The sequence below is a fragment of the Harpia harpyja genome, chromosome 6, assembly GCF_026419915.1.
Source record: "Harpia harpyja isolate bHarHar1 chromosome 6, bHarHar1 primary haplotype, whole genome shotgun sequence".
Lineage (NCBI taxonomy): Eukaryota > Metazoa > Chordata > Aves > Accipitriformes > Accipitridae > Harpia > Harpia harpyja.
In genome coordinates this window covers 54,879,944-54,907,405 of record NC_068945.1, presented here as the reverse complement: position 1 = coordinate 54,907,405, position 27,462 = coordinate 54,879,944, and the positions used below count along the sequence as shown (strand labels likewise).

Genomic DNA, 27,462 nt, shown 5'->3' with positions numbered 1-27,462 from the left:
ATAAACTGCTCAGTGTGTCACCAGCTACCAGTATAATTAAAAGGCTAATTCTTAATAAGTATTAGCTTCTATTAAAAAAAAAAAAGCAGACCATATCCTTGAATATGAGAGCTAGTTTGACTCAAGTATTACATAAAAAATGAGGATTTCTGACGCACTTTTCTGAAGTTGCATATTAAAAAAAAAGTGTGGTTTTAAGGGAGCAAAAAGCTATTTTCCATTACACCATTAAATTATTAATCATATGTGTATTGCCAAAACTGTTTTTGTGGTTAAAACAAAACAAAACAAAAAAGCAGTACTTGTAACGTACCTTAGTTTACTTAGGCTCATGCCTTTGCTTACCAGAACAGATGACTCAAAAAAATAATACCACAGCTCCATATTCCACAAAGACCAGCCACTTACAATCATCCAAATTCTACCTAGAAGTTTTATTATCTAACTGATAATAATTCGTTATCCAAAATGACTGTGTAACATATATTCAAACATAATTTCACTGGCTGTTTTCTAAAAGCTAGCCCAATGACACCTGCATTCAACTGTACCCACTTACAGTGTTGGTTTCATCCAAGATATCCCTAGTCTCCTACATGAATTGAAATCCTTCATATTATTTGAGAGGTTGCAGGGGGGGAAGTAAACTTAATGCTTTTATGCAAGAAGATTTTTTTTTTTTTTTAAACCCATATGCTCCAAATTTATCACTTCAAAAACATTCTTTCAGGAATAAGCTCTTCTGAAAAGAAATGTGCCCAGAAAACCTAAGCAGGAGTGATTATTTTTTTCTTTTTTGTAACACTTCTTTCTTTCTCTGCCTAGCTATCCTCTGTATTGTGAATACTAGAAGGAGGAAAAAGTGGGATCTCTAGGGTTAATGGCATAATTTGATTTCACTGATTACTTATCTTCCAATAAAGCATTCTTAAATCAATTAAAAATACTATTCATTTATTTAAAAAAAAAAAAAACATAACGACCACAACGCATGAATAAACTTACATCATGTCTTTATCTGAAGTAAGCATTTAAGAAAAGCTTTCAGACTTGAAACGTTTCTTGACAACATGACTTTACTTTTTAAAATTAAATAAATCCTCAAGAACTACATGTTTAGTGTTAAAAGCTCATTCATTAGAAAGTCAGATTCAATGAAGCAGTACTTTGTAACAAAGAAAATGCAGCCTAGGAATTAGTCAGAGAGATTAAGTCAGGTTTTAAAGGCTATGTTGATCACAGTCATTGATTGCCTTTAAGAATATAAGCAAGTTCATTTTTACATTTACTATTCTTCATCTTTATTAAATAAAGAAAAAAAAAAAAAAAGGACTTACACCATGTTGGAGTATACTTTGAGGTCTGCAGAAGAAAATCCTGCATAGAGCAGGGAGAAATACACGTAAGAATATCTGCAATGCTATATACACGCAGGAGTCATTATAAAACAGAATCATACATGATCTGTACCACAACGACGACAGATTTAACACAAACAAGACAAAATAAAGAGTAACTAGTGAAGGAACACTGTATATCCTACAGATACAGAAGAGGATTTTAGGAGAGATATGAAGGTGTGCCGTGGGTGCTTGACAGACAGACTAAAACAGAATGCAAAAATAGGCAGCATCACTGGAGAAAAAAGGGCAAATATATGCAATAGTATTGTTCAATCAGAAGCCCACTACATTCTTCAAAATGATCTCACCACAGTGAGTCATTAGTTCAATTACATTTCACACCACTCAGCCTAAGGCAAGCAGAATTGTACAGGACTCTAAAAATATTAATTCCAGCAAATACATCTCAGAAACACAAGCAACCACCACATTTCCACACGTCCTCTGTCTCTTAAGTATTAGCTGGTATCTGACTATGTTGTCTTCTAACTTCAAATGCATTTCCATTTAATTTTACATTGTAAAATGAGGTTAGCCCACACTAAAAATACAAAAAGCTGCGTACAGTGCCAGTATTTATTGGAATATTCAAGATGCACACCTTAACAGAATAGCACATCACAAACCAGTGAAACAGAAATGTAAATACATCACAAATACCTCGTTTTAAGTTGGCAACAATGTAGGCTCTGCTACATGGTCGGTTCTGTTTACTTCACTAGCGCCAGGGGAATAGGAATTAATTTAGTGATTTCTAAATATATTAGATAAAAAATGTATGCATCCAGATACATATTAGATCAATACACCTCTCTTCCTTCATTGTTACATACACACATGTACATAATAATTATACATCCATATGCACCAGAAGTGGAGTTCAACATTAGTATCTACTTTACATTTATATGGAGGCATTTTTGGTGGGAGTGTTTTTGAACTGGACAGACAGGCACTATGCCCCACCTGCATGCACTTAAATGCCTTCTCTTCCCGCACCACCTTTTTTTTTTTCTTCTTTTTAAATGAAATAATACATTCAACAAGCTATATCATTTACCTGGGCACAAGGAAGAATTTTTCTGCTCTGTTAACTGTTACGTATATCATATTGCAATGCGCTTAATAGTTCTTTTTCAACATCAGTGTATGTGCTTGTCATCAGAATTCTTTGATAGCTGAACATTTTAGACATGTTTGTTTCCTCTGAAGAAAGTGTTTTAGTTACTAGTTGCCATTAAACTCTTTTAAAAGGAGAGAATACAGCATTCTTTAGCAAAGTTTCAATGTAGTATTAAAAAAATATAGAATACACTAACTTACCCTTCCCTCCCCCATTGTTCAAACAAAGTATCTCCAACATATAGCTAAGGACAATCAGCTTCTGTCTTAAAACCTTCCAGCTTTATAACAGCCAAATTCCACTCCCACTTCACACATTCTGCTGTAATATCACTGAATTTATTTGTCTTACATCAACAAGAGAGAAGAATCTGACTCTGTAATTACCTTCTCATTTTTCTACTTCATAGAACACTTGTGTAATTCAAGAAGCAAAATTAATCACAGGGTTTGGGCTTTGTTTTGCTGGGGGGGAAGGAAAAAAGGAGGAAGGAAAAAAGGAGGAAGGAAAACCTGACATAATAACTAATAGGAAAATCAAAATTGACTCATAACCAATGAGTGTTAAAGAAGAAGGATGTGAAGTAGGTGGAGAGTATAGGTCAAGAGAAAAAGGCAGAAGTTGGAAGGAACCACTGTAAGGCAGCTATGGCCATCAGGACCACAGAAAGGTGGAGGGCAACATGCACCTGCCATGGAAAGAATGCTAGCCTTATTTTTTTAGATTATAATAAACAAAAATACAAGAAGAACTTATCTTTGAATCATCGGGTGTGATAAGTGGTTTTGCCAGAATTGCTGGGAGGAGAGGGGAGAACGACAGGAACAGCAGCTCCAGAAAAGGCTTTTGATTTAACAAATTATACACAGAGTAACAGACAAACCAAGAACATGCATGATTCTACCACTTCTTTTCCTAGAGATAAACTACACATTTTACCAAGTACAAAGTACATACAGAGTACATGCATTCCAAGAACAGACCTGAAAAGAAAATGTTATTAGATGTCTGTTCCCAGTGATAATTTTAAAAAATGCTATTGAATTTTACCTCAAATCAGTATTGGTCAGATAACTTCAGTTTGTCTTGATGCTTCGTGTGTTTCACTATCACAGTATGTTTTCAATTACTGCTTTTTTATCTCAACTTAATTATTTTTGTAGAGTAATAAATTGAAGGAGAAATATCATTAGACATCTTTATGTTCTTTGCTAAAATTACACTTCAGTGATTATTATAAATTGAGCCAGAATGGAAGAAGTATCTTCCTGTGCATTTACTTTATAGATTTCTCTATCAGCTGTTTTCCTATTTTACAAAGAAATTCTCACACAATGAAAAGAAATTCAGTTGAAATGAAAAAACCTTAAGATTTACAGTGGAAGTTCTGTGGTACGTACGGAACCTGAGATTATTAAAACATAATTTATTTTTTATAGTTTGAATGAATTCTATCCTTTGAATATAAGCATTTCTATATCCTCATTCTGATTCTTGACACTGCGTAGCCAGGCAAGCAGGCGGGCAGGCTGACGGCACAAAGCTGTTGGCAAACAGCACACCCTCGTTTCCTTTCCAAGCTGGGTTTTTGGAAATACACTTTTGGTTTCTGTTACCCTGCTATGATCTCCAACTTCCTACCCTATCTTGGCAACAGTTTAACTTGATACCGTATCTGATAAACAAATCAATGTCACTGCTGAAACAACATTATTGCTGTAAAATCTGTCACTCTGGCTATGTCAGACTGTTATTAACAGAGCAATATTAGCACAGCTTTACTTTCAACTAGTACTAGGATCTCTCACAATCTGTTGTGAGATTTTACTTCAAATTAAACTCAATTTAAACTCAATTAGTATGGGGGGGGAAAGCACAATAACTGATGACAACTTATTGCTACTCTGTATCATGGTTTTCTTCCAAATCTTATTTCAAGATATTTCTCATAAACCCCTGTCACAAATAAACAGAGAAGGGAGAAGTAGAAAAAAAAAGGACACCTTCCCACATTAGTATATTATTACGAATATCAGTGATGCTTTGGGCACTAGGTTGCATTTAGCAGTGTGTTGAGAACATGCATAAGGAAAAAGAAAATGGGAAAGGAACACTATTTGCAATGTATATATCATCACAAAACAAAAAGTGAATCTGAGCACTGCTGTTGTAAAACACCTTAACAATAATGAGGAAGATTCCTGCTAACAGCTCTAATAGCTAGCAAGTGAGACCTATCAATGAATGAAAACGAACAAAATAAAAGATGTGAAAAGAATTTGTGGGCAAAGCAAAGGTTTTAACAAAGTTATGTGGTTCAACAACAACAACAGTGGCTTCCACAGACTAAATACCTAACCCAAAAAGAACTCTCATGGAAAACCAATTTTTTGTGTTTTGCCAAAATACCACACACCTGCACATATATGGAGTACAATATAGCTAAAACAAGAAGATTTAGCATACGTGTTTGTTGCTACTGCAGTCAGTAAGGTACTTCACGAGAGATTTTTTTTTCAGATACAACAGACTTTCTAGGAGTATATTTGCATGTAATAAAACCAAGAGTGTTACTTGAATTATAAATTCATCTTCTGAATAGTTACAAGCAAACATCAAATCATAAGAAATTTCCAAATTGAGTGAATCACTTCGTTTTCTATGTTTAAATGGGAACAAACATTTAAGTTTAATAATTTTGATCATACAAGGTTATATGCCCATAAATATAAAATGGAGCTACACAGCTCATCTGCAGTTGTATCAAACATGGATAAAGCACAAAAAAGTGCATATGAAGACAAGTTAAAGACATCTTTAAAAAGATTAATGTATTCAGAAGCTTCTGACAAATCTTGCCTCAGTTGTACAGCTTATAGTGCAGATTGAAGAAGCAGCTTAAATAAAGTAGAATAAAAGTGGGAAATTTTTAATTCAGTCACTGAGACTTTGTTATGCCCCAATTTTGTTTCAGTTAAAAATCTCAAGTTTCTACTACATCTTTAGTTTGCAAGTTAGGTCAGCTAAAAATTGGGGGGGTGCAGATCTCTTTGGAATTGTAGACAATCTGCCACAGGAACAGTATGTTTTCAAAATAATAGGATGTTCTTTCTTTTAATGAGGTTGGGTCTTCACATCTTTCCTTGAAATGACATGAAAAGAGATGTGAGACCACGCTGTTCTTCAGCTGAAGAGGGATTTGGTGCCTGTGAGCAATGGAAGGTTGGACCTGAATGGTAAACAATTAAAAAGACTGGACTACTTTACTTTTCAAACCATAACTGAGTCCATAAAATTCTTGATGAAACTAATATTTGAAAATTATATGCATGAGTTGGGAGACAAAGAGGAAAAACTACTCCTGCGAAAACAGCCTATTTTTAAAGCTGTCTCCCATGTGCAAGAATTAAACCTTACTCTACACTACTCACTACTTTGTATTACATACAGCAACACCTTCACTGATCTTTAAGGCAAGGCAGAAATGACAGTTACAGGAATACTGGCTCCCATCCAGGACCTGAACAAAGATTACACTTCAGTCATCTTTTCATAGCTATTTGGTTAGATTTTCTTTAACGTGAACTGGCTCACACTTTAATTAGAAATGAACAGAATAAAATTGGTTACTATGTTTAAGATTTGAACAACCAGTATTTACTTGAAGAATTACAACAAAATTGTGTACACAATCTCATTTTTCAATTATTTTATACTTCTGAATTTACCAGGCCTCATTTTCCAGTCCTTAGCTCTTGTCATTTCTTTCTCCACCAATCAAAGAGCTCTTCTGCGACCCTTTATTTTCTCCCCAGAATGCACCTCTACAGTCTTAATCTTCAAGAAAAAGAGCCCATTTAATATCCTACTGTGACATGTATAATTGCATTTATTCACAGGTATCCACAAAACTATGTTTTTATCTGTACGGTACAATTCCCTATACCAATTGCAGAAGTACAGATTTGCATGACATAGCTGCATGAATGCTAGAACAGACACAACATTGGTAAAGCAATCGCAGCATGGATACAGTCCAATTCCAAGGCTTTACGGAAGTTTAGTACCATATCTTCATATTTGTAAAAACAGAGATCGTACTTTTTTTTTTTTTTTAGAAAGCATGTTATATGTACGTGTTGAACATTCAAGGTGCTCTGCCCATTCACAGCTGCTTCTCCTCCAGTAGTCTGCCTTCATCTGAGGTATAGACCCATAGAAAACTACCACTACCTTACTTACCTCTGTTCCTCTCTTCCAGCTCCACTAGTAACAAAAGTATCTACCAAGAATGTACAGCAACTGTGAGGTGAGAAGACGGCTTATTTAAATACTTACTTAGGGGAACAATACCTTAAGGGAGATTTAAGTCATCTAAATTGCAGATTATGCACATAAAATAAATCTATAATGTATCTACACAATTTCTTTAATCAACTAAGTAATCAAAACACACAAATTTGTTTGACAACACTTACTTTCCATTAAAATGTAATTGACTATCATTAATTCAGCTTTACAGCCCTGAATTCTTCTTTCAAATGAATTAAACTTCTCTACTATTTTTCTACAGCAGCTTTGTGTCTAACTGACTTTGATTTCAACAGAAATACCCTGTTTCTCCTTCTGAATGTTGGAACAACGCATGTTGGACTTTCCCCTTCCCCATTCAGTAAGAAGTTACAAATGAATGGCTCTGGGAAGTTAGTACATTTGTGTAACATCCTCCTTAGTTATTGTTAGATTACACAGTATCCTTACTTTATGGAAGAACAGATTACCCTGCCTCCAAAAATAAAGCAAGAGCATTTACTTAAAAACCCTCCTATTCTAAGTCTTTATGAACAATCTGGAAACCTGTATATTAATAAGATTATTTCATGATAGGTGTCTTTCTGGTTCCTGCCAGCCATGGATTTTTCTGCAATATTTTAAATTCATCAGATCTATATGTGTAAGGCATTCAGTTGTGTTTACACATTGTTTTCCAATTATGGTGGTTGTCTTTGCTTTGTCACTACATTAGAATGGGCCTTTAGCCAGGACTACCCTCTTTCTTGATTGCCAAAAAGCCAGTATTTCACTATCTAATATAGTCTTCTCGGTAAACTTTCAACTTTCAAGTTTGTCTAAATACATTTGTCCAAACTACTGAATAGAAGATCCTCTGCATTGAAAAATTAACTTTTCAAAAATGGAACATTAAACACTGGGTTTATTCTCAGTTTGCTCTATGCATCATGACTTGCCACTCTGGCAACAAGTGATTTTTAAATCCAGTAAGTTTATTCATTATAAGAGAATCCAGAATAATGTTTCTCCTTGTTGATGATTCCTGTGTTAGAAATTGGTGGGTTTTTTACCACTGGCCATAGAGGATAAATAGTCTAGGCTCCCAACACCATTCTTCCACACATCTCAGAAACATGCTTAGATAGCAATGCTTTCACTTTTCTGGTTTAATTCAGTGGGTTGTGAAAGTAACAACTTGTGGATTTTGTTAGCTGGCGCTCTGATCTACACGCATTTGCAGATACTTCTACTGTTATCTTCTCATTCTGTTACCTCCAATGAAATTTTCCAGACATGATTTGCTACCATGATTATTTGATCTTCTAGTAAGCATTCTAATCAACTGCTCACTTCTTTTCCTTGGTGACCAGAAGTTACCTGTCCATTTCATCCTTTTCTATTCTCCCTCACTCTGACTATTTCTGAATCTGATTGTTCAAAAAGAAAAAAAAAAAAAAGCTGTTTTCTCAGACGCACAATACTGAAGTGTTATTTCTGAACTAACCATGTTCTTCTTCAGTACAACCACTGGGTTATGCACTAATAAATGCTTCCGTCCCAGCAGAAAGAAAAAGATCGACATTATGAACTGCTTCTCAGTGTTATTTCTTTGACCACTAAACAACTGATTTCACCATTGGCCACAGATAAACAAAAGGAAGCACACATTCTCCCAGCTACCCTCAGACAACTCCCCTAGAAAAAATGTGTGACATTTCCACAGGGAAGTGATTATCTATTGAACTCAAACCACTGAGCCTGATCACCTTAGAGATCATTACTCTGGTTCTGGGAGAACTAGACTGCAGCTTTCTATTGAATTTCCAAGTACGTAAATGCTCAGGAAAGGAAGAGAAGAACAGAGAAAGTTATAAATGCCAATTCCTACCAGAACTTCAGACAGTGCATATGCAGACCTGCCTGAAACGTAAAATTGCATTTCCTTGTAGAACCTCCACACAGAGCAGAACAGACAACTAGATCACTAGATCCAGGCTCTTTCAGATGCATCATTCTAGCTGTAAATGGTGTCAAACTCTACAGAACAGAATTTTTCCATGCTAGTTGTTAGTGTCACTGACTTGTTTGTTTATAATAGGTACTCTGAGTCCTAGCTTTAACTGTTTACTTAAACACTTATACCTATTGAAATACAGCGAGAATACACCACCACTCAATTTAGAGATGATATCTCTCTGCTTTGCTGATATCCCTGCGTTTACTTATTTTATGTAATCCAACTTGCCTTTCTCTTCATGAACATACACAGACACCTGTGAGTAGATGCCTTTTTCTTTGTTTATGTAATATGTAAAAGACACTACAAATTCTTTTCAAACTCTTGCCAGCTATTTTTACTCTCTACAATGTATTGATAATTTACAAGATGCAAAAAGATAATTTTTCAGAGATTCACAGCTAACCTCTGTCTGTCTTCCCTTCTCTCTCAGCCAAAAGCAATTCTTTCTCATCTTTGATGTGCGCAATTTTTTTTTTTTAACTAATACAGACTTTTAAAGTCAGTGCACAAAAAATTACTAGATTCAAAGGCAGACAGAGCTTGCAGATACCTTTGGGTCTTGACAATTTTGTATGTCACCTAGAAACAGAAACCCATATCTTTCATTTCTACTTTTAATTATGTAGATCTATAAAAAAGAATGACTACCCAGTAACAAAATACTTTGTCTCAAAACCCAAAGATGCCCTAAGATCTGTACTGGTTACACAATCATAACTGTTTCAAAGTAATTAAAAACTTAAAAAAAAAAAAAAAAACCTCTGAAGTTGTGTTTATCCTGTATTTGGGTAAACACAAGCATTCACAACTACAAGATTATCTATGTATGTTACTGGTTCTTCCAAATCCTTTCTTATCTCTGCTGTCATGACACACCCTAGCTAACAAACACAAAAATACTTATTGTTCAAACACTTAAAATTATCAAGGGGTAAAGCAAAAACAAGGTCCAAACATCCTTGCTGTCCTTCTGGTGGGAAACGAGTATTCCTTAACAGCAAAACAGAAACAGGTTTGGTATAATTCCTCTGCTCTACAGGGACACTTTGAGAAGAGAGCAGAAGGGGAATTTTTTAATTAGAGAAACAGAATGTAAGTATAGTTTTCAGATTTTAGAGTCGCACATTTAAATTCACTAACTGCAAAACAAACAAACAAAAACTGGAAAAAACCTACCTTATGAGACCTGGCCTTTACATTTAAGACCATTAATGACAAAAGATAGGATAGTGTAATTACCAAGACCTTCCTCCACAACTTCCCTCTTCCATCACTCTTTCTGTTCTTCATTTCCAAACACTTCCTCTTTCAAAATTCCCAAGCCCCTCTGTTTCAGACTCACCCAGGTGGGACTACAAACCCCAGATATATCCTCTGGCTCTCAAAGCCCCAGACCATCTGATACATTACCCCAAAGCAGACGGAAAATACTGTAGTTTCAGTGTTTTTAAGAAATAAGAAATACTGGCTTAATCTCAAAGACAGAACTGAATGTGCTACCAGGGCAAACACTATTCAGGCCTCATGCACATGACAGTACACAAGAGAGTTCAAATGCATGCATGTTAACTTATCAGCTTCATGACTGGTGCAGCTACTCTGCTATCCTGACAATAATTCCTCTCCCAGCACAAAATACTTTTTGGTAGTCCACCACATCCCCCCACCGCTTCATTAGTTCCTGTCCACTATCATTTCTTTCCTACTGGAGTCCTCTGAACTGTTAGAAGCAAATACATCAAGAGCCGTCTGGCCCCAGATTTTACTCAGTACCTGCTGAAGCCTAGCTTAGTGTAATACAGGCCTACAATCAAAACTTTTATGCATTAGATCAAGACAATAATAATCATAATTGGTATTAATAATGAAATAGTAGCAATCCAATTCAGAGTAACTGATGACAAGAAGGTTGAAAGAGCAAAGCTTTCCAGAAATGTAAGGAACAAAAGGTGTGAACATCTGTAACTGGGAGCAAGAAAGAGCAAAAGACAGAAAATAGTCCTTGATGGGCCTGGAATCAGAATAAAAGCTGTTAGAAATACTCCACATGCTACAGCAAAGGCAACTTGAACACACTGTAATTAACTTCTGACACAGCCTTGCTAATGGGACATCAATAACATACCTCTCAGGAACAGATTAACACCTCAAGATAGAAAGTGGAGTACTAAAACCATTTTCAAATACCTCATGTACAGCCCTCTGACAAGATCTATATACTTGAGACTAAAATTACCAAATGCTTAATAATACAGCAAAATCAAATTCTTCAAGTAATTGTAGCTAAAAGACTAATCTCATCAAAAACAGAAATCAGCTTAATGCCAATATGAAAAAATAGTTTCATAATTCACTCAATATGGCAAATTTGAAACATGTTTATGGTCGTTGAAAGGAAACTTGATAGCAAGAAAACCCACCATTACAATCATACCTGGATTAATCTTCTAGAACTGTATGCATAAAGAAAATTAAATTTCAAAAGATCAGAATAGTTATGACTTTGGAAAACAGTGACACAGCAATGAAACTACAATGAAGCTACATTAACAGAAACCAAACTTTTAAAAACCTGAGGAAATGTAAATTCAAGCCCTACTAATTTAAAGGTTATGTTGAAAAACAAAATTCCAACAGGCTATTTTTTTCTTGTATCAATTCAAACTTAGTCTTTTCTCTCATGGGCATGTAATTATTTAGTGTCTTCTATTGCAAATGGTTAGAAAAAGAATGCATGCCAGAGATTAATCAAAACATACCAACTATTTATATAAAATGCTTTGTCTAAGATAAGTTTTCCAGGCTAGGAGTCCTAATCACAGCAAAACACAATCTGATGGTAAAATCTGTATGTTCTGTCTGCCTTGCTCAAAGAGGATAAAGAGGTCTTACACTGTTAGCCTCTTACTAATGAAAAATTGTATTAAGTTTTGCAAGTCGTTTTGTTACATGCACATTAATTAACTTATAGTGAATAGTTCAAATTAATGAACTTGTTACATACTATCAAGATTTTTCTTTATTTCAAAAGCCAATAAGAAATAAATTAACATACACAGAAGCTCCTTAACTCTGCATAAAAGGTAAAGATAGCATAAAATAAAATAAGATAAGATGGCCTGGAACAAGATTGTTGTATGCATAATTGAAACAGAGAAAGAAATAAGTGGGTGGTACAGCAACTACAGAAGAGCACAAGGACTAGCTTCTACCCTCATTACACAAAATATTTGGTTGTACATCATAATCCATGAAATAACATGACTCAGCAGAAGCTTGAGTACCCCTTCCTTTTACATTAATTTACAATAAATCAAGTAGTGACTTTGGCAACATGAAGCCAGGAACAATACTAAGAAAATAACAAGATATTCTTAGTAACCAAGAGGATTTTTTGATAGCACTAACCATCCATAGCTTTCATAGCATTACTCTCCTTGAAAAGACAGATCAACTAATAAAACCAGAATCTTTCTAAACATAGTAAATTGAAGCATTACAAATATGCTTTTTCTTTATCAATGTATGAAATAACAAATTCAATTGCCTCCGTGGTATGAATGCAAGCTGATTGGTTCTATCAACATTATCACATTAAAAATAAAGAATAATTATTTTGCAATATATCTGACTGTCAGAAAACGACCAGTATTATCCATGAGAAACATAGTATCTGGTATATATATGTTTGTTTATTATATATTATACAATTATTTTGTGATTAAATGCACTACTAACCATATACAGTTAATCACAATGTAACTAGAGCAATAGGCCATAATTTTCAGTTTTTACCAGAGATGCTGAAAAAAAGCAGTTCAGACAGTGTATTCTATATGTATTTCACAGGTGACACTGGCTTCATATTCATGAAGAATTTCTCATTATTATTAAAATTTTTTTAAGTCTGATTTTGGAATAATTAAGCTTTTATGTAAAAATTAGTTCTCCGTTTCCAAGCAGTTCAAGACTCTGTTTTAAAGCTACAAATATTAAGGCTCTTAAATTATTTGTACGTCTGCTTGACCTTCCCAACAGAGAGGGGGTTTTGGCCTAGAATACTACAAATAAAACTTTGCACAACAACTTTTTGCAAAATCTTCCATCTTATGGTAACAGAGCCTCAGGAAAAATAATACAAAACAAAATAAAAAACCAACTCAACTGAAGGGAACAACATGAAATTGAAGAACACGGAGATTACACTCAACTACAGAAAGGCATAGTATATTTTAGCCCAATTTCAGTGAAGGTCTGGCAGTGTTACTGGTAACACCACCAGGGACAGAAGAAACACATTTTAGCAAGATATTTGCACTTACTATGGATGCAGATGTACCACCTGAAGCAGTGGCATTCAAAAACAATGCAGATGGCTCTGAGCCAGTGATACAATTCAGTCATTCTCAGCAGGACTAATTACTGCAGGCAAAGCATCATGCTAGCATGGCCATGTAATTTCTATTAATCAAATCAGTTTGCCTAGCCCTACAGAACAGTGCATTGTGCTACACAGACATATGCTACATTATTTTGGAGGACACTAAGTCTTGCACAAGGCAGTAAATTGTAGTGCATCTAAATCCCTAAGCAAAAGCACCATGAATGCAACTTTTCCCTCCAGATTGATGTGTGTTGATTCTTACGAGAAACCGTGCACAGCAATATTAATATCAACAAATCTGTCTGCTCTGTGTACTAGCAGTGAAAGACCTCACTGAGATGACAGTAACCAAGTCCTTCCTCACTTTAATTGCAGTCAACACAAGATCTGGCTTAGCAATTGTACACTCTAAATTTTTGCTTAGAACGGAAAAAAAAAAAAAAAAGTTTATTGCTAAATATGATATGGGGAGAAAGCAGCAGTGAAAGACAGCTACCATAGTCTCTATGGCAGGTGTTCAGACAGCTTACCATTGCAAGTTTAGTAATACTTGTGTACAGATACATAACACATATTTAATGTTACTTCAAAAACTGCAGCAGTTAAAATGAAATAGTTTTTATACAACAGTGTTTAACCCCAAGGACAAATATTACAGTCAGCCAATCTACAACCACTTCAGAGTAAGTCTCTCTGTTTTAGTCAGATTATTTACACTGTTATAATACTCAATTAATAAGGCACACTGTGGAAACAATAGGTACACGTAATTCGAACCTGCAGTAGATATGGATGAGAACTCGTACAAAACAAACAATTATGAACACTTACTACTAGAAAGTAACTAGAAAGAGTTATTTAAGTTTTCAACAAATTACAACTGTTGTTTCCTGAATACTGACTAGTAGTGCTTAGTAGTTTGATAAACACAAACCAATATTCATCACAGTTCCCAAATATTAAAAACTTACAGGAGTAAATTAACATCTTTCTTAAAAACAATTGGGTCACTGAGAAATGGATAGCTTGCCTTCTTTCCTGGCAAAGGAAAAAAAATCAGATACACGACATTTACATTCACATAGTACCACCTTCCTTTTCCTGCTCACTGCATTCTCCTAGAGAATACGTAATAGTTTTTGAGGGTCAATTTTTGCAGCACTCCAGTAACATGATTAACTGTGTGAAGTTAACTTGAGTGTCAGTCACAACCAGAAGAGAAGTAATTGTGTCAGAGGGGTGAGCTGAAGGTCTTTGAGGAGATTCATCTACTATTTCATCTGAAGGAGTGATAAGAAGAGGTTGAACTAAAGTGATGGCATGAATTTTCCAGTCACACTGTCCTAATATTCCAGGAGGTATCTGGGCACAGTGCCCAACAAGCCAACTTGTGGGAAGGAAATTTTACATCAAGCAGTCCAATTAAAAAAAAACAAAAACAAACGCACACACCACCAAAAACCAAAACCAAAACATCCCTATAATACATTTTCTATTAACAGAGTTGTGGGGGGGAGCATCTCTGAGAGAAACAGAGGACTGGTAGCAGGTCGGCTTATTCAGTCCACCTGTTTGAAGGCAAAACCACCTGCATCTAAACTATTCCTGGTACATGCTTTGTCTAAACTGCTTTTAAAAATGCTTCAAATACTGACTTCACAGCTCCTCTGAAACTACCATTAGTGGCAGAAACCTTTCCTAACATTTTAGATAAAAATTTGCTTTGCCTCATTTCAGGCCCTTTACTTACTGTTTCAATCACAGTGGATATAGAGAGCCATTTACTCCCTTCCCATTTGAGAAACTTTTATTTATCTGAAGAACATTACTGTGCCTCTCAGACCCCTCTTTTCCAAACCAGAGCACCACACACTTTCAGTTCCTCTGCTCACTGCCCATCCTTAAGACCTTCAGCCATCATTACTGCTGTACTTAGGACTTTCTCCAACTAACCTACATCTTCCTTGAATGAGGTGCCTCAAAATGGACTTGATACTCCAGCTGAAGCATGAACAAAAGATTTGTTTCAAGTGTCTTGCACACAGCACCCTTCCTTATAAAGATCAGTACAAATTTCATTGCCAACAATGTCACGCTGCTACAAAACAAATGAACTGACTTGCAGTCAATTTGTGAGGAAATATCAAGCCTCTCTGCAGAACTGTTATCCATACAGTCATTTCTCCTATTCCTGCTGTTAACTACAGCTATTTATTGCTGGGACTTTGCACTTGTCTGAAAGAGAAATCAGTTCAGCTAAGACGTATCTCCAATTTGCTAAGAATATTCCTCGTTCTAATCCTGTTTCCCAACATACCTTCCATTCTTCTCTGCTTGATTATTACTTGTAAATTTAATAAGGATATACCATATTACATCACTCAAATCATTAATGAAAACACTAGCCAGTTGCAGAACACATTTCATGTGTCCCACTTGACATATTGCTGGGCAAGAGTGAACAACTGATGATGACTTTTGGGGTACAGCTTTCAAAACTTCTGCATTCATTGCACAACATTTTCATCTGGATTATATTGCTGATCCTCCCAGTATGATGTGGCGTCAAGAGCCCCGTTTAAATCAAACTACAAGACAGTTATTGATCTCTCAAGTCCTAAGACCTGTTATGCTGCCAACCAAGAATATACAGTTGGTTAAACAGGATTTGTTCTTGATAAATCTATGTGGCCTACAATTTAATAGCATTTTTATATTCTAGACTCCTACAAATAGTTTATTTGTTCTAGAGTTTCTTAGAACTTCTTAAGAAGTTAAGTTAGTTTGAGTTGTCTAAATAAAATAGGAGCCAGTGAGTTCTATTTTCAATACAGCGAGGTCTCCCATCTTCTGGAATCTCATCTCTCACCTCAGGAGTTCTCAAAGAAAACCACTAAGAACACCAAGTTACTCTGAAAAGCAGTTGAGATACATTAGGATGAATATAGATATTGTTTATATTTGTATTTATAAATATTTATACGCAAGGGAACACACTCATGACCCATCTTGTTTACCCTAGAAAGGTGCTAAATCCGATTTTTTTTCTAGCCTCCACAAGAGAATTTTTCAGGCCCATGATCACTGTCACTTTGTGCAGATGTCACTAGTTCTGCAGTGCACTTTAGAAGACAGGGCTACCACCACCTACATTATGCCAGCTACAAAGAGGCCTTCCAGGCATAGCCAATAACTTCTTTCAAATTATAGTTCACCCAGTATCATGCATATCCTAATTTCAGTTTTCTCCATCCAAGCTACACTTCTTTACAAGTATAATCAAAATTGAGCTTTATTTCTTTTAATTTCCCTTAAGTCTTCTATTATGTTAAGCCCAAATAACTCACATGTAAGCTTTGCTCCCTCTTTATAAAGAACTGTGCTGGTTTTGGCTGGGATGGAGTTAATTTTCTTCACAGTAGCTAGCATGGGGATATGTTTTGGATTTGTGCTGGGAACAGCGTTGATAACACAGGGATGTTTTCGTTACTGCTGAGCCCTGCTTACCCAGAGCCAAGGGCTTTCCTGCTCCTCACCTCACCCCACCAGCGAAGAGGCTGGGGGGGGCACAAGGAGCTGGGAGGGGACACAGCCAGGACAGCTTACCCCAATGGACCTAAGGGACATTCCAGACCATAGGATGTCGTGCTTAGCATATAAAGCTGGGGGAAGAAGGAGAAGGGGGGATGCATGGAGTGATGGCGTTTGTCTTCCCAAGTCACTGTTACTTAGTGTGATGGAGCCCTGCTTTCCTGGAGATGGCTGAACACCTGCCTGCCCATGGGGAAGTGGTGAATGAATTCCTTGTTTTGCTTTGCTTGCGTGCACGGCTTTTGCTTTACCTATTAAACTGTCTTTATCTCAACCCACAAGTTTTCTTACTTTTACCCTTCTGATTCTCTCCCCCATCCCACCACAGGGGGAAGTGAGTGAGCAGCTGGGTGGTGCTTAGTTGCTGGCTGGGGTTAAACCACAACAAGAACACAATACATATGTAGAGTTTTCTCCATTTTAGCTAGAATTCCATAAATGAGAATATTTTTCTTTTTCTCTGGAATTAGTTAGCTTTAAACTAAGGTCATAGTCCTATCTTTCCCCATTCTCTCTTCTCATAAGTTACACGGAAGGCAGTATTGTCCTGGAGCAATTTCTATATTGAAGACACCCAAAACCGTATTTCAATAGACCCATTCCCCTTCATTTTATGGCTGCACAGCTTAGTCACAGACTAACTCCGAGTTTACAAAAGAGCAAAATTATGGCTGCTGCGAGAGCCTGCCTACAAGTATTATATGCTCACAAGGTCATTCAAGCAAATAAATTCACTTGCTGTGAAATAAATTATAATACAACCATATAGAAAGACTAGGAGTTTTTTATAATTAAAAGAAGTCTAGGCATTTATATGAATAATGATGACATCAGTTAAGTATTTAACAAGCAAAAGATATAAATCCTTTGTTGTCCAGAGCTAGCTCTGTAACTGACAGATGGAATTAACAACCTGCCCACAGTCAAGCTTGCCATTCGCTGCACAACTAAGAATTTTTTCATCTTCATCTGATCAGTTACTGGCCACTGTTACAGACAGTAATTTCTACATACCCACATAGAAGACAGCAGATTTTTTAATACCTGCAGAATTTCTTCTGTGAAAGGGAACTGTACATAGTGTACCATTCTCCTGTCACATTCTATTGTTTAAACTTGCTTAGGAATGTTTCTTTTTCACTTTATAAAATACTTGTATTAAAATATCACCAAGAAGCATAGTCAGGGCCAGTAATTCACTGCACTAGGTGCTGTGTGATATCTGAATATGCCACCTGCTTTACCTATCCATACGCTGAATTGGATTGTATAACATGAAGAATCATCAGTAGAGAAGCAGCTAATAGCTTATTCAATGGACTATCACAGCTCTGTTTCTACTTTGCTAGAGAACCCAAAGGCATGTGTTGGGAGGCAGAGGAACTACAGTAGAATGTTTGGGGTTTTACACACACACACACCCCCCACCACCACCACATTTAATCTCTAAAAATTACATAGGGAATTAAGTTTTTCTTCTTACTGTGCCAAAGTGGGAAGTTAATTTCTAAGAATGTGGAAGCCCAACACAGAGGAATTTTAGATCTACTTTAGCTTTAAGCAGAGATCTCAGTGAAAATATTACCAAATGCTCTCAAAGTTCCTAACATCATCCATTGAAGCTGGAGTTCTGCAGACTACTAGCAACTTAACAAAGTGTCCAATAAAAAAAAAACCCTTCTCAGTAAAAGCTACTGTTTCTTGTAGTTCCTCTGATGGACCCATATTTCTATCTAATTCCAAGATTTTATATTTTTATCATATCTTTTCCCATCACTGCAAAATAAACTTCAAGACACAACTAAGTAAAAGCTATAAGTAAACTAACATAGATTTGCTGAGGAAATATATGTTGAATACATATATCTAAACGGGCACACATGTTTGTGTCCCCCAAACATACACACAGAGTATAACAGTACATAAAAATAAATGGCCAGTTATCCCAAGATTCTACCCAGAATAACCTATAAGCAATAAAAGGTATATTATAACATAGAAAGTACAAAGCTTTCACATTAATATCACAGTGCTGCTGATTTCAAAAAAGCAGAAATTATATTGCACCACATGTACAACAGAAAGGTAACAAACAATGGGAAGACTATTTCCATGAATGAGAGCCGAAAGGGATATTCAGAAATACCTAGCTAAAAACACAAATTAATATTAATCTTGGCCACGATCCCCAATTCAAAAGCAAGCCTCTACGACACAGAGCTCCCTATCCAACACCAGGCTTTCACACCACTAATGTCTACCACCTATTTACTACCATCAGATGTTGTAGTGCTTCCCAAGTCCTCCCAAAGCTTTTGCATCTCACCATCAAATAACCAGTGCCCAGTGTCTGTTCCCCCTGCTTCCCATCCTCCCAATGCCACAGAGCACTACACATTTCCCATCTTTCTGAAGCACAGCTTTTCCACAACCTCACTGCAAGTCGCGACGGCTTTACTGCTCTCCTGCCCCACACCACCACCACCCCCCCTACAGATCTCCCACACATCCCAACACTTTCCAAGGCCCAAAGCACAGCACAGTGCTTCCCCAGCCATACCCCAAAATCCGGCCTCCCAGCAACACACCACCTTCCCACCGAGGTACTCCGAACTGTCTTGACTCCAGCCACCGCACACTCTCCTCCCCTCTGAACAGAGCTACCCTATACCCAGTAAGCCACCAGCTTGCCGTGCAGGACAGACACCTCCAGTCCACCACACCAGCCACTCCTCCTGGGGCGTTCCCATCCACTCAGGTGCTGGGCAGCATGGCCAGCTGGGAGGCAGTAAGAATTCGGACCAGCCAAGGTGGGCGGCAGAGGATAACAGAGAGAAGATAGCCAAAGATGGGGCGGGGGGGGAGATGGAGAGGTAAGACAGAAGAAAGGAAGAGATACCAGGAAAAGAGAGGGAGAGAGAAACGACAGCAGACAAGGGATTTTACCTGGTCCTAAACCATCCAGAATTAAGGATTAATTAAGGACCACAAGCCTTGGCTCCCAAGGATTAATTAAGGGCCACAAGCCTTGGTTCGCCCCCTATGGACTGAAGGATGAAACTCACAAGGGCTTCCTAAGGGGACACGTTTCCCTTGATCATTAACAAGAATAATTACTCAGACTTTTCTAAGCTTCAGAAAAAGACCAAGTATTTGAAAACAAGAAACTCAAAAGACTGTCACACTTTAACACAAGAAAGTGCAAGCTCTTTTTTTAAATGTTGAAAGAAAAAAAAAAAAAAAAAGAGAGGAAGGAGAGTAATAAAAGGCATTTTCTTTAAAGGAAAGAAATCCTAAGAACTACACAAGATAAACATCTCAGATTTTACCATTAAATTGTACTAATTATTTTAACAGGATCTAGCATTCAGATTAATCCCACAAGACTTGTAATTCGGGTAGTTAAAAGACCGTATTAGTTTCTATATCCTGAAGATGTGAAGGGAGACCAAAACGGAAATAAAAAATCAGAAAAAATAGAAAATTAGAAAAAATACTCTATCTTAGAATGCTACAGTTGATGCTTAAGTGCTTCAGTCAAACTAAATAATGCTATTATATTAATACTATATTATTAATACTATTATAAAATAAAATATAAAATAAACAAATATATAAACTTTCCATTTGCAACACAGCATCTACTAATTATAAGACTAAGTCATTGTCTAATAATTTTTTGATTACACAGTATAAAAAGAGCAGTAGTGACAAATATGCACAATAAACCTCAGGATGATTCTGAACATTTTATAGTTCAGCCCTCTCACAGCCTATTTTTGGAAGATGAAATTTGAATACCATTAAATCAAAGGAAAAACAGCTGGCAAGATACCATATACAACAGCAACAACTGATCTCCAAGACTAATGGGATGCTTCTCACTGCATCCTGCAGCACAGTGTGGAAGTACCCAAGCTAGCTCAAGTATAGAAAACAATCCAGCAATGTAACATGAGCTTCGTGAGAACTACTTCATCATTCTTCCTAGAAGCCAGTAAAATACAGGGTAAATTAATCGCTACTGCAGCAGAATGCTTCCAGTACCTGAATTAGGTTAGGTATCTGTATATCACATCACATATGGCTTTCACAAAGGTCACAGGGCCAGTAATTTTATTTTAGGACGTAAGCTGTAATTCAAACTATGCCTTATTGTAGTGCAACATCTTCCAAAAGCTAAACATATATCTGCTGCCTCTGAAGGCATTTTATACAAACACAAAACAATAAGAAATTAATTGATTCACAAAAAAATTGTTGCCCAAAAGGACACAAGCTATTATCATAGAATTTTCATATTATTAAATACCTTCATCTAGAGAAGTCATATGAAAAAATGGGAAGTACTAATGAGTTCTGTCAATACCATTTCTCAATTCAAATCAGGAAGTAGACAGCAAGAACCATAGTAAAAAGTTTTCGGGGGTTCTTTGTTTTTTAAGTCTAACACTAGTGTGAGTCATACGAGTACAAGCTAAAAATGCCTCTAAAAGTAACTAAGAAGGACTCACCAAGTTCATTGAGACTCTGGGCAGCTTTTGTTATCTCTCTGCTTCCTCCTTGCAGTTGTCCTTGAAGTCTCTTACTGAGATACAAGATGCGTATTATCCTCCGCAGCAAGTCACAGGCAGCCTGCAGAGAAATTGTAGCGTTAGGGGATATTATCAGTACATTACGATCACATAATACTAGGCCTCAAATATGGAAATATTTTAACCAAAAAAGGAAATATGAATGTGAATAAAAACACGGAGCTTTACAACACTGAAACCCCTTTCTTCAGGATTTTTTAACATGATTTTATGCAATATAGACCAATACTTTCTAAAGCTGGTAATTACATTCACAGGGCTGCTGAGATTATGCTGTTGTTACTAGTAAAAAAAAAAAAACAAACTCAGAACCCTACGACAGAGACATGTTCTATTTCTAACTAGAAGTGAGCTTTATTTTACATTGTGCATCTCTCCTCAATATTCCTCCCCTCTGTAAGCTTTAGTAAAATTAAGAAGTTGGCCTTGCCAATCAAATATTGATCCAAAATTAGCAAAATGGCAGTAGTTAAGTCAGAGGACAATAGAACTTAAAGGCTATATTGTTATTACAGATATTGACTCTTATGGTGGGAATATATGTAACAACTCATTTTCAGCAAAACTTTCATAAGGCCAGTCACCTTCATTCAGCCAAGTGTTAGTTCACATTCTTGCATAGGTCTATTAAAACACATGGCATTCTTGGCTAAAAATTAAGAAGATGGATGCATATGTAAATTTTCAGGAAACATATTTGTGTATGTTTTTGTTAGCACCAATTTAGAAAAAAAGGCCTTGCTGACATCTGAATCAAACATAATAGTTTCATAATTTTTCACTCAACTAAAATCTTGAAACAGGTTTTCTCCTTCTACACAGTAAATAATAGAGACAGAGAAACAGTAAGAGTTATATCAAGTGTAGAGTTCCTCTAGGGCTGGATTGGGTCAGTGGGGCTAGCAGGTACACGCTACGGGAGCAGCAACATTCTGGAGTGGGTAACATCTAAACCAGAATTCAGAAATGTAACTCAGGAGAAGGTAAAAAAGTATGTAGATTTTTGTACAGTCATAGGTACAGTCCAACATCTGCAATCAGATTAACAAGCGAGGTAAATGAGAAATTTAGAATGAGTAAGACATAGTTGTTCTGAGGTATTTGCCCTGGTACTGAAGGCAAAGCCTCCTGAAGTATTTACCTTATGGATACAAAAATTAAATTAAAAGTACTTTAAAAAATATTTAGTATCTGACAGACTTTGAATCCCTTTTTTAGACTCAAGTTAATGTCTTGAAAACTAATGTTAAAGTGCACATACGAAAACATAGACAAGTGAGTCATTTCAACCATTTCATTCAGTGGACTGCACAACTTGTCAGTCTCCCCTATGCCAGCACAAACCAATCAAAACACAAATATTTGTAGTTTAATTTTATTAAACACCTAGACAGAACAAAACGGAAAAATTAGAAAAAGGCCCACTGAGGCAAATCACCAAAAGCACAATTACTCTCGCTGCTTTTGGCTCTGTATCACATAATCTGAAGTGCAAGTTTCCCAAGCATTCTAAGTCAACTTAACCACATGATTTCTATTACCGTTAGTGAGAACCAAGTGGGGCTTATCCTACTTTGAGAGATTAACGTATTAGTTTTTATTAATTCTTTAATTAGAAAAATCTTGATCCACATATCACTCTCATATCTGTGAACTAAATTTCTGCAAGATGAATCAAAAATAGCTTTTTATATAGTGCACCGTGCTTTACCAAATAAGAGGCATAGTATTACTACTTTGCTTTCAAAGTTAATTACTCTCTAATCCAATTGTGTGCCTCTGGCTAATATTTTTCCCTAGAAATTCAACTTCAGTTATCTTCTGACCATCTTTTACTCTACATGCCAAAAGATTATTTCTTTTTCATTGAATTGTTGCTCATTATCTCCTATCTCAAGAAAAAAATCTTTTAACAGGACTATCAAACTGAGTAAGAGATGGGAAAAGTTACATTTAGATGCAAGAGAAAAAAAAAGTTTTAAATTCTGGCCCTGTAAATTAGAAGGAGCAGAAAAATCCAAAGACACTGAAGATGCACTCTTAACTTCAGTGATTGCTACTGCATTGTGCCCTTGACAAAGATTCTGTTTCACCCAAGTATTTCCATTTACATGAGTTGTTCAATTTAATAAAACTGTAAAAGAATGCAAAATATGAGGACCATGTAATGGAAATAAAAAATTCTATCTAATAGTGGAGTTGTTCACAGATGCTAGATCCTCTAACCTGACCACCTGCATAACAGAAGTGTGAATTAATTCAGGAAAAATTCCCTTCCTGAGTTGATATAGTATGCTTTCCTAAAGGAGATGCTTTCATCCAAGAAGGAATTAATTCCACTGTTCAAGCAAGAATTAATTTGGAAAAGGCCAGTGGCCTGAGGTAGTCCCAGTGATTCTAGTAAAATTAAAAATAAAACCCAATTTTTCTGGAGATTACATGTTAGTTATCTCCTGAAATTTAAAGCAACATATCAACACTAACAGACATTATTGCTATAATTTGAGCAATCAGAAAGCCTCTTACTTTTAATCTCAAGTTAATTTTAAGAAATTATTGAAAGAAGACTTAATTATAAAGAGAGGACCACTTGAAAATGTGCCAGTGTGTAGCTCATGTATGCAATTGCATATATCTGCCAGATCATAATGTAATTGAATGTATATGTAACAGAATCCTGAATAAAGATGAGACAGTCCCCTATCTTCAGACTACATTTACTATTTAGTTATGGTAGCACCAGGATGAAATCTGCTACTAGTGAATATTTTAAAGAGAGAATAACTTTAAAATACAGAATTATTATTTTTTTAAAAGGTTTTAAAAATTTGGCTATTATAAGGAATTTTAAACACTGAGATATCTGAAATTAAGAGAACATGTAGAAACACTTGGTTAAACAGAGCTGCACAGAAAATAACCCTCTGAAGGACAAACTCCCTGTCTACATATGTCAGCTGTTAACTATTCCCATTTAGCTTGTGATCTACTACAGAAAGACTCAGAAGAAGACAGTACGATTTAAAGTAGGAAGTAAGCTTTGTGAGTCTGCTGCTCCCTTGGGATGCCATGAAGTTCTAAGAGCAGAGCAAGACATAATATACACAAGCACACAGCAGAGATTTAGAATTCAGGAGTAGATTTGAAGTTCGACAATGAATTTGCAGCGAGAATGTTTATGAAAAAGCCAGACTATATTAAAAACAATTAAGGATGGCAAAATCCAGCTTTATGCAAGCCAAATATTCCTTCAGTTTGTGAGCAGTCCCACAGCAATCAATGGAGAAGCACTAAAATAATACCATCATGAGTACAAGAGGCCCTTAAACACCACACAGTTCAGGACTGTTGGCAGCCAGGTAAAGAGACACCACAGCAGTGCATCTTGGGGAGGAAGGAGGGTTGAGATTTCAAAGGCCTATTGACTCAACTCTCCATAAGTCCAGCTTCATTTCATAATTCAGGTGTCCTGACCCTCAACTCCTCCCAGCAGCATAGTGCAACATAAAGCACTCACTATGTATCTGCCAGCACAAGAAGGGACAGCAGCTCTTGTGCTGAGGATGGACTCTCTGTGGCAGAGAAGCTGGAATCATCGTTCCTCTTCCTACATTGAGGTAAGTAAGTGGATGTGGATGCTAGGAAGGGTAGCCTAGCAGGCTCCACTTACCCTGCACCTCTTTTTTCTGACTTACAGCCAAGAAAATTGAGATACTACAAATTCCCTAGCACAGGCTGAGTAATGCTGACCCTGGATGGATGCTGCTTTCACACCACAGGAAAAATCCATGTAACCCTGCTACACCAAAGAGTAAGCAAAGAGCACCCAAGAAACATTTCCTAAGTTCAGGGACTCATTCTTCTCAGACGTCCTTCTACAGTTTGACTTCGTGCAAGGTCAGGGCAGAAATATCTTCACCTTTATCCCCAAATTCCCACAACCTTCTCCACAGCTGCAACATACATCAGAGAACAAAAAAAATCTGCACCTAACCTGCCACATGGAAGTCACAGAAGTTTTGACCAATGGCAAAAACAGTAACAGCTGAAGTTGAAAAGAACAGGAGAAGCAGCTGGACAACCTGGCTGAACAGAGTGTTAAGAGCTTCCTGCAGAACTTGACTACTGCTGAAAGTAATGTAGAAAACAGTAGAAGTTCAGCCGAGAGATTAGTGCATCTGTTCCACCAGCCCACAGACTAGAAACTGCATGACAGTTTGCAGCTTCATCTACTCTACTGTACAACAGCAGTCACCCGCAGAGGGCAATCTACTTGAGTGTATATCCACAGCTCAAATTTCAGCTACTAAAAGATAAGTTCCTAGTTCTGCAAAGCTAAGGTAGACTTGCGAAGACAAACAGTTCAAACAATAACTCATTAAATACTTGCAGATCCGGAGTTGTGTTGCTTTTCAAACCATAAACTGAATAGAATGCAGCTACATGACTCCTGAAGATCTATGGAATAGTTTTCAACTATTATAAAATTAATAATGGAAGTGTTTGACACTTATCTCACCATCATTATGATAAGCTCTCTCCCACTGCTATCCTCTAAGAGAGATCTACATTCTCCTGTAGACTCCACTTATAGTCAAAAGACAGGGACAACTATGTACCTGGGCTTATAAAACTCCAGAACCACAACTGGCTCCATAAGTTGCATCTTGACCATTTTGAAAGAATTAATTCCCAAACTCTTTACTAAACTGCAGCCAAGCATGCATTAACTTAGAGGAGAAAAGCATCTTCTAAACAATGGCACCGTAACATTACATACCAAAATTACACAAACAGTAATAAGAATTTAATTAATCTGTACTCAGATAACCCTTCCCTCTTCCCTCCACCTCTACAAAACTCACTTAGCTAGTGCAAAGGTCAGTTTCCTACTTTGCAATAGGAAGCACTTCTCAGTAGCACATGAACAGACACCCAAATACTGACCTTCATTGAGAAATACTGACAACGAACTACAGGCTACCAGAGTATGAAAATCCCACCCACATCTAACAATTGGGAAATAATACACATTCAAAAAGGTTTTTTTAAAATACATTTTTTAATACAACTTACTTGAAGTTTTGCTAGCTGAGCTGTGCGAGACACTATTTTGTTGTAGGGGTCAACAATTTTCACTCTAATTCTAAAAAGAAGATGACAAATTTATTTATAGCAGTATTAATAAATAACATGATAGAACAATTAAGAATTTATACTTTCTAATCACATAATGAATGGCATACCTATCAACAGTACTTTGTAGAGCACCAATTCTAGTCTGCATCATTTGGAGGACACCTGCAAAATAAAGCAGATTTTTTACATGGAACACTTGTCAATTATAGAAAGAACTATTCTTCAAATCATAGTAACTACTGCAGACTACTTTAGCATTAAAAAAAAAAAAAGTGTTTCCCCCTTTACAACAAAGCATTCAAACAGACTGAAATTAATAAAACACAGCCTATTTGAAAATAAACTGAGCAGGTAATAGGTCACTTACTGAACATTATGGAAAATTTATTGGTAGAGAACACAAGCCTACAGAAGAAATATCACTCTGAAATCCATCATATGTTAAGTTTCAAATAATATTTAGAGTATGCTGCTTTCTAAGAAAATGACAATCAGGACTTCTGTTCAAAGGCATATAACCTGGTACAAACACTTGAACGTGATATACAAAAATGGCACAACCTATTTAACACTATTTATTTAACATAGTGACTAGACAGTTCAGAGAAACCAACAGACAAAGAGGACTGAGAAGATAACCAATTCTATTTCAAGGTTTTCTTCCTGTGCATAAGCATCTTTAGCAAAAAGTAAAGTACCAATGTCATTGTGAAGTCATCTAATTTAGATTACAGACAAAGTAAACTACCCTAATCATGTTTGTTCCAGATTAGTTTGGCAAAGCAGCAAAAAGCAAGACCACAAGCATGCTTGTTCTTTTCTTGTTAAATTGCAAACAAAGTAGTCAAGGGTAGCAGTAATTTCTGCCATATGGAATCAGCCTGCTGAGAATTTAATTAAGTTATACAAACCCA

The 27,462-nt window shown here is 36.3% G+C and overlaps 1 protein-coding gene across 1 annotated transcript in view; it reads right to left on the bottom strand.

Annotated features, from left to right (window-relative positions):
* COG5 (component of oligomeric golgi complex 5) overlaps positions 1-27,462 on the bottom strand; it is a 194,938-nt gene that overhangs the window by 161,698 nt on the left and 5,778 nt on the right. Inside the window, exons 4-6 of the mRNA XM_052789451.1 lie at positions 26,656-26,710; positions 26,486-26,555; positions 21,329-21,449 (exon numbers count right to left, since the gene is read on the bottom strand). Coding sequence (XP_052645411.1) covers positions 21,329-21,449; positions 26,486-26,555; positions 26,656-26,710 — 246 coding nt within the window. The remainder of the gene's footprint in view (positions 1-21,328; positions 21,450-26,485; positions 26,556-26,655; positions 26,711-27,462) is intronic.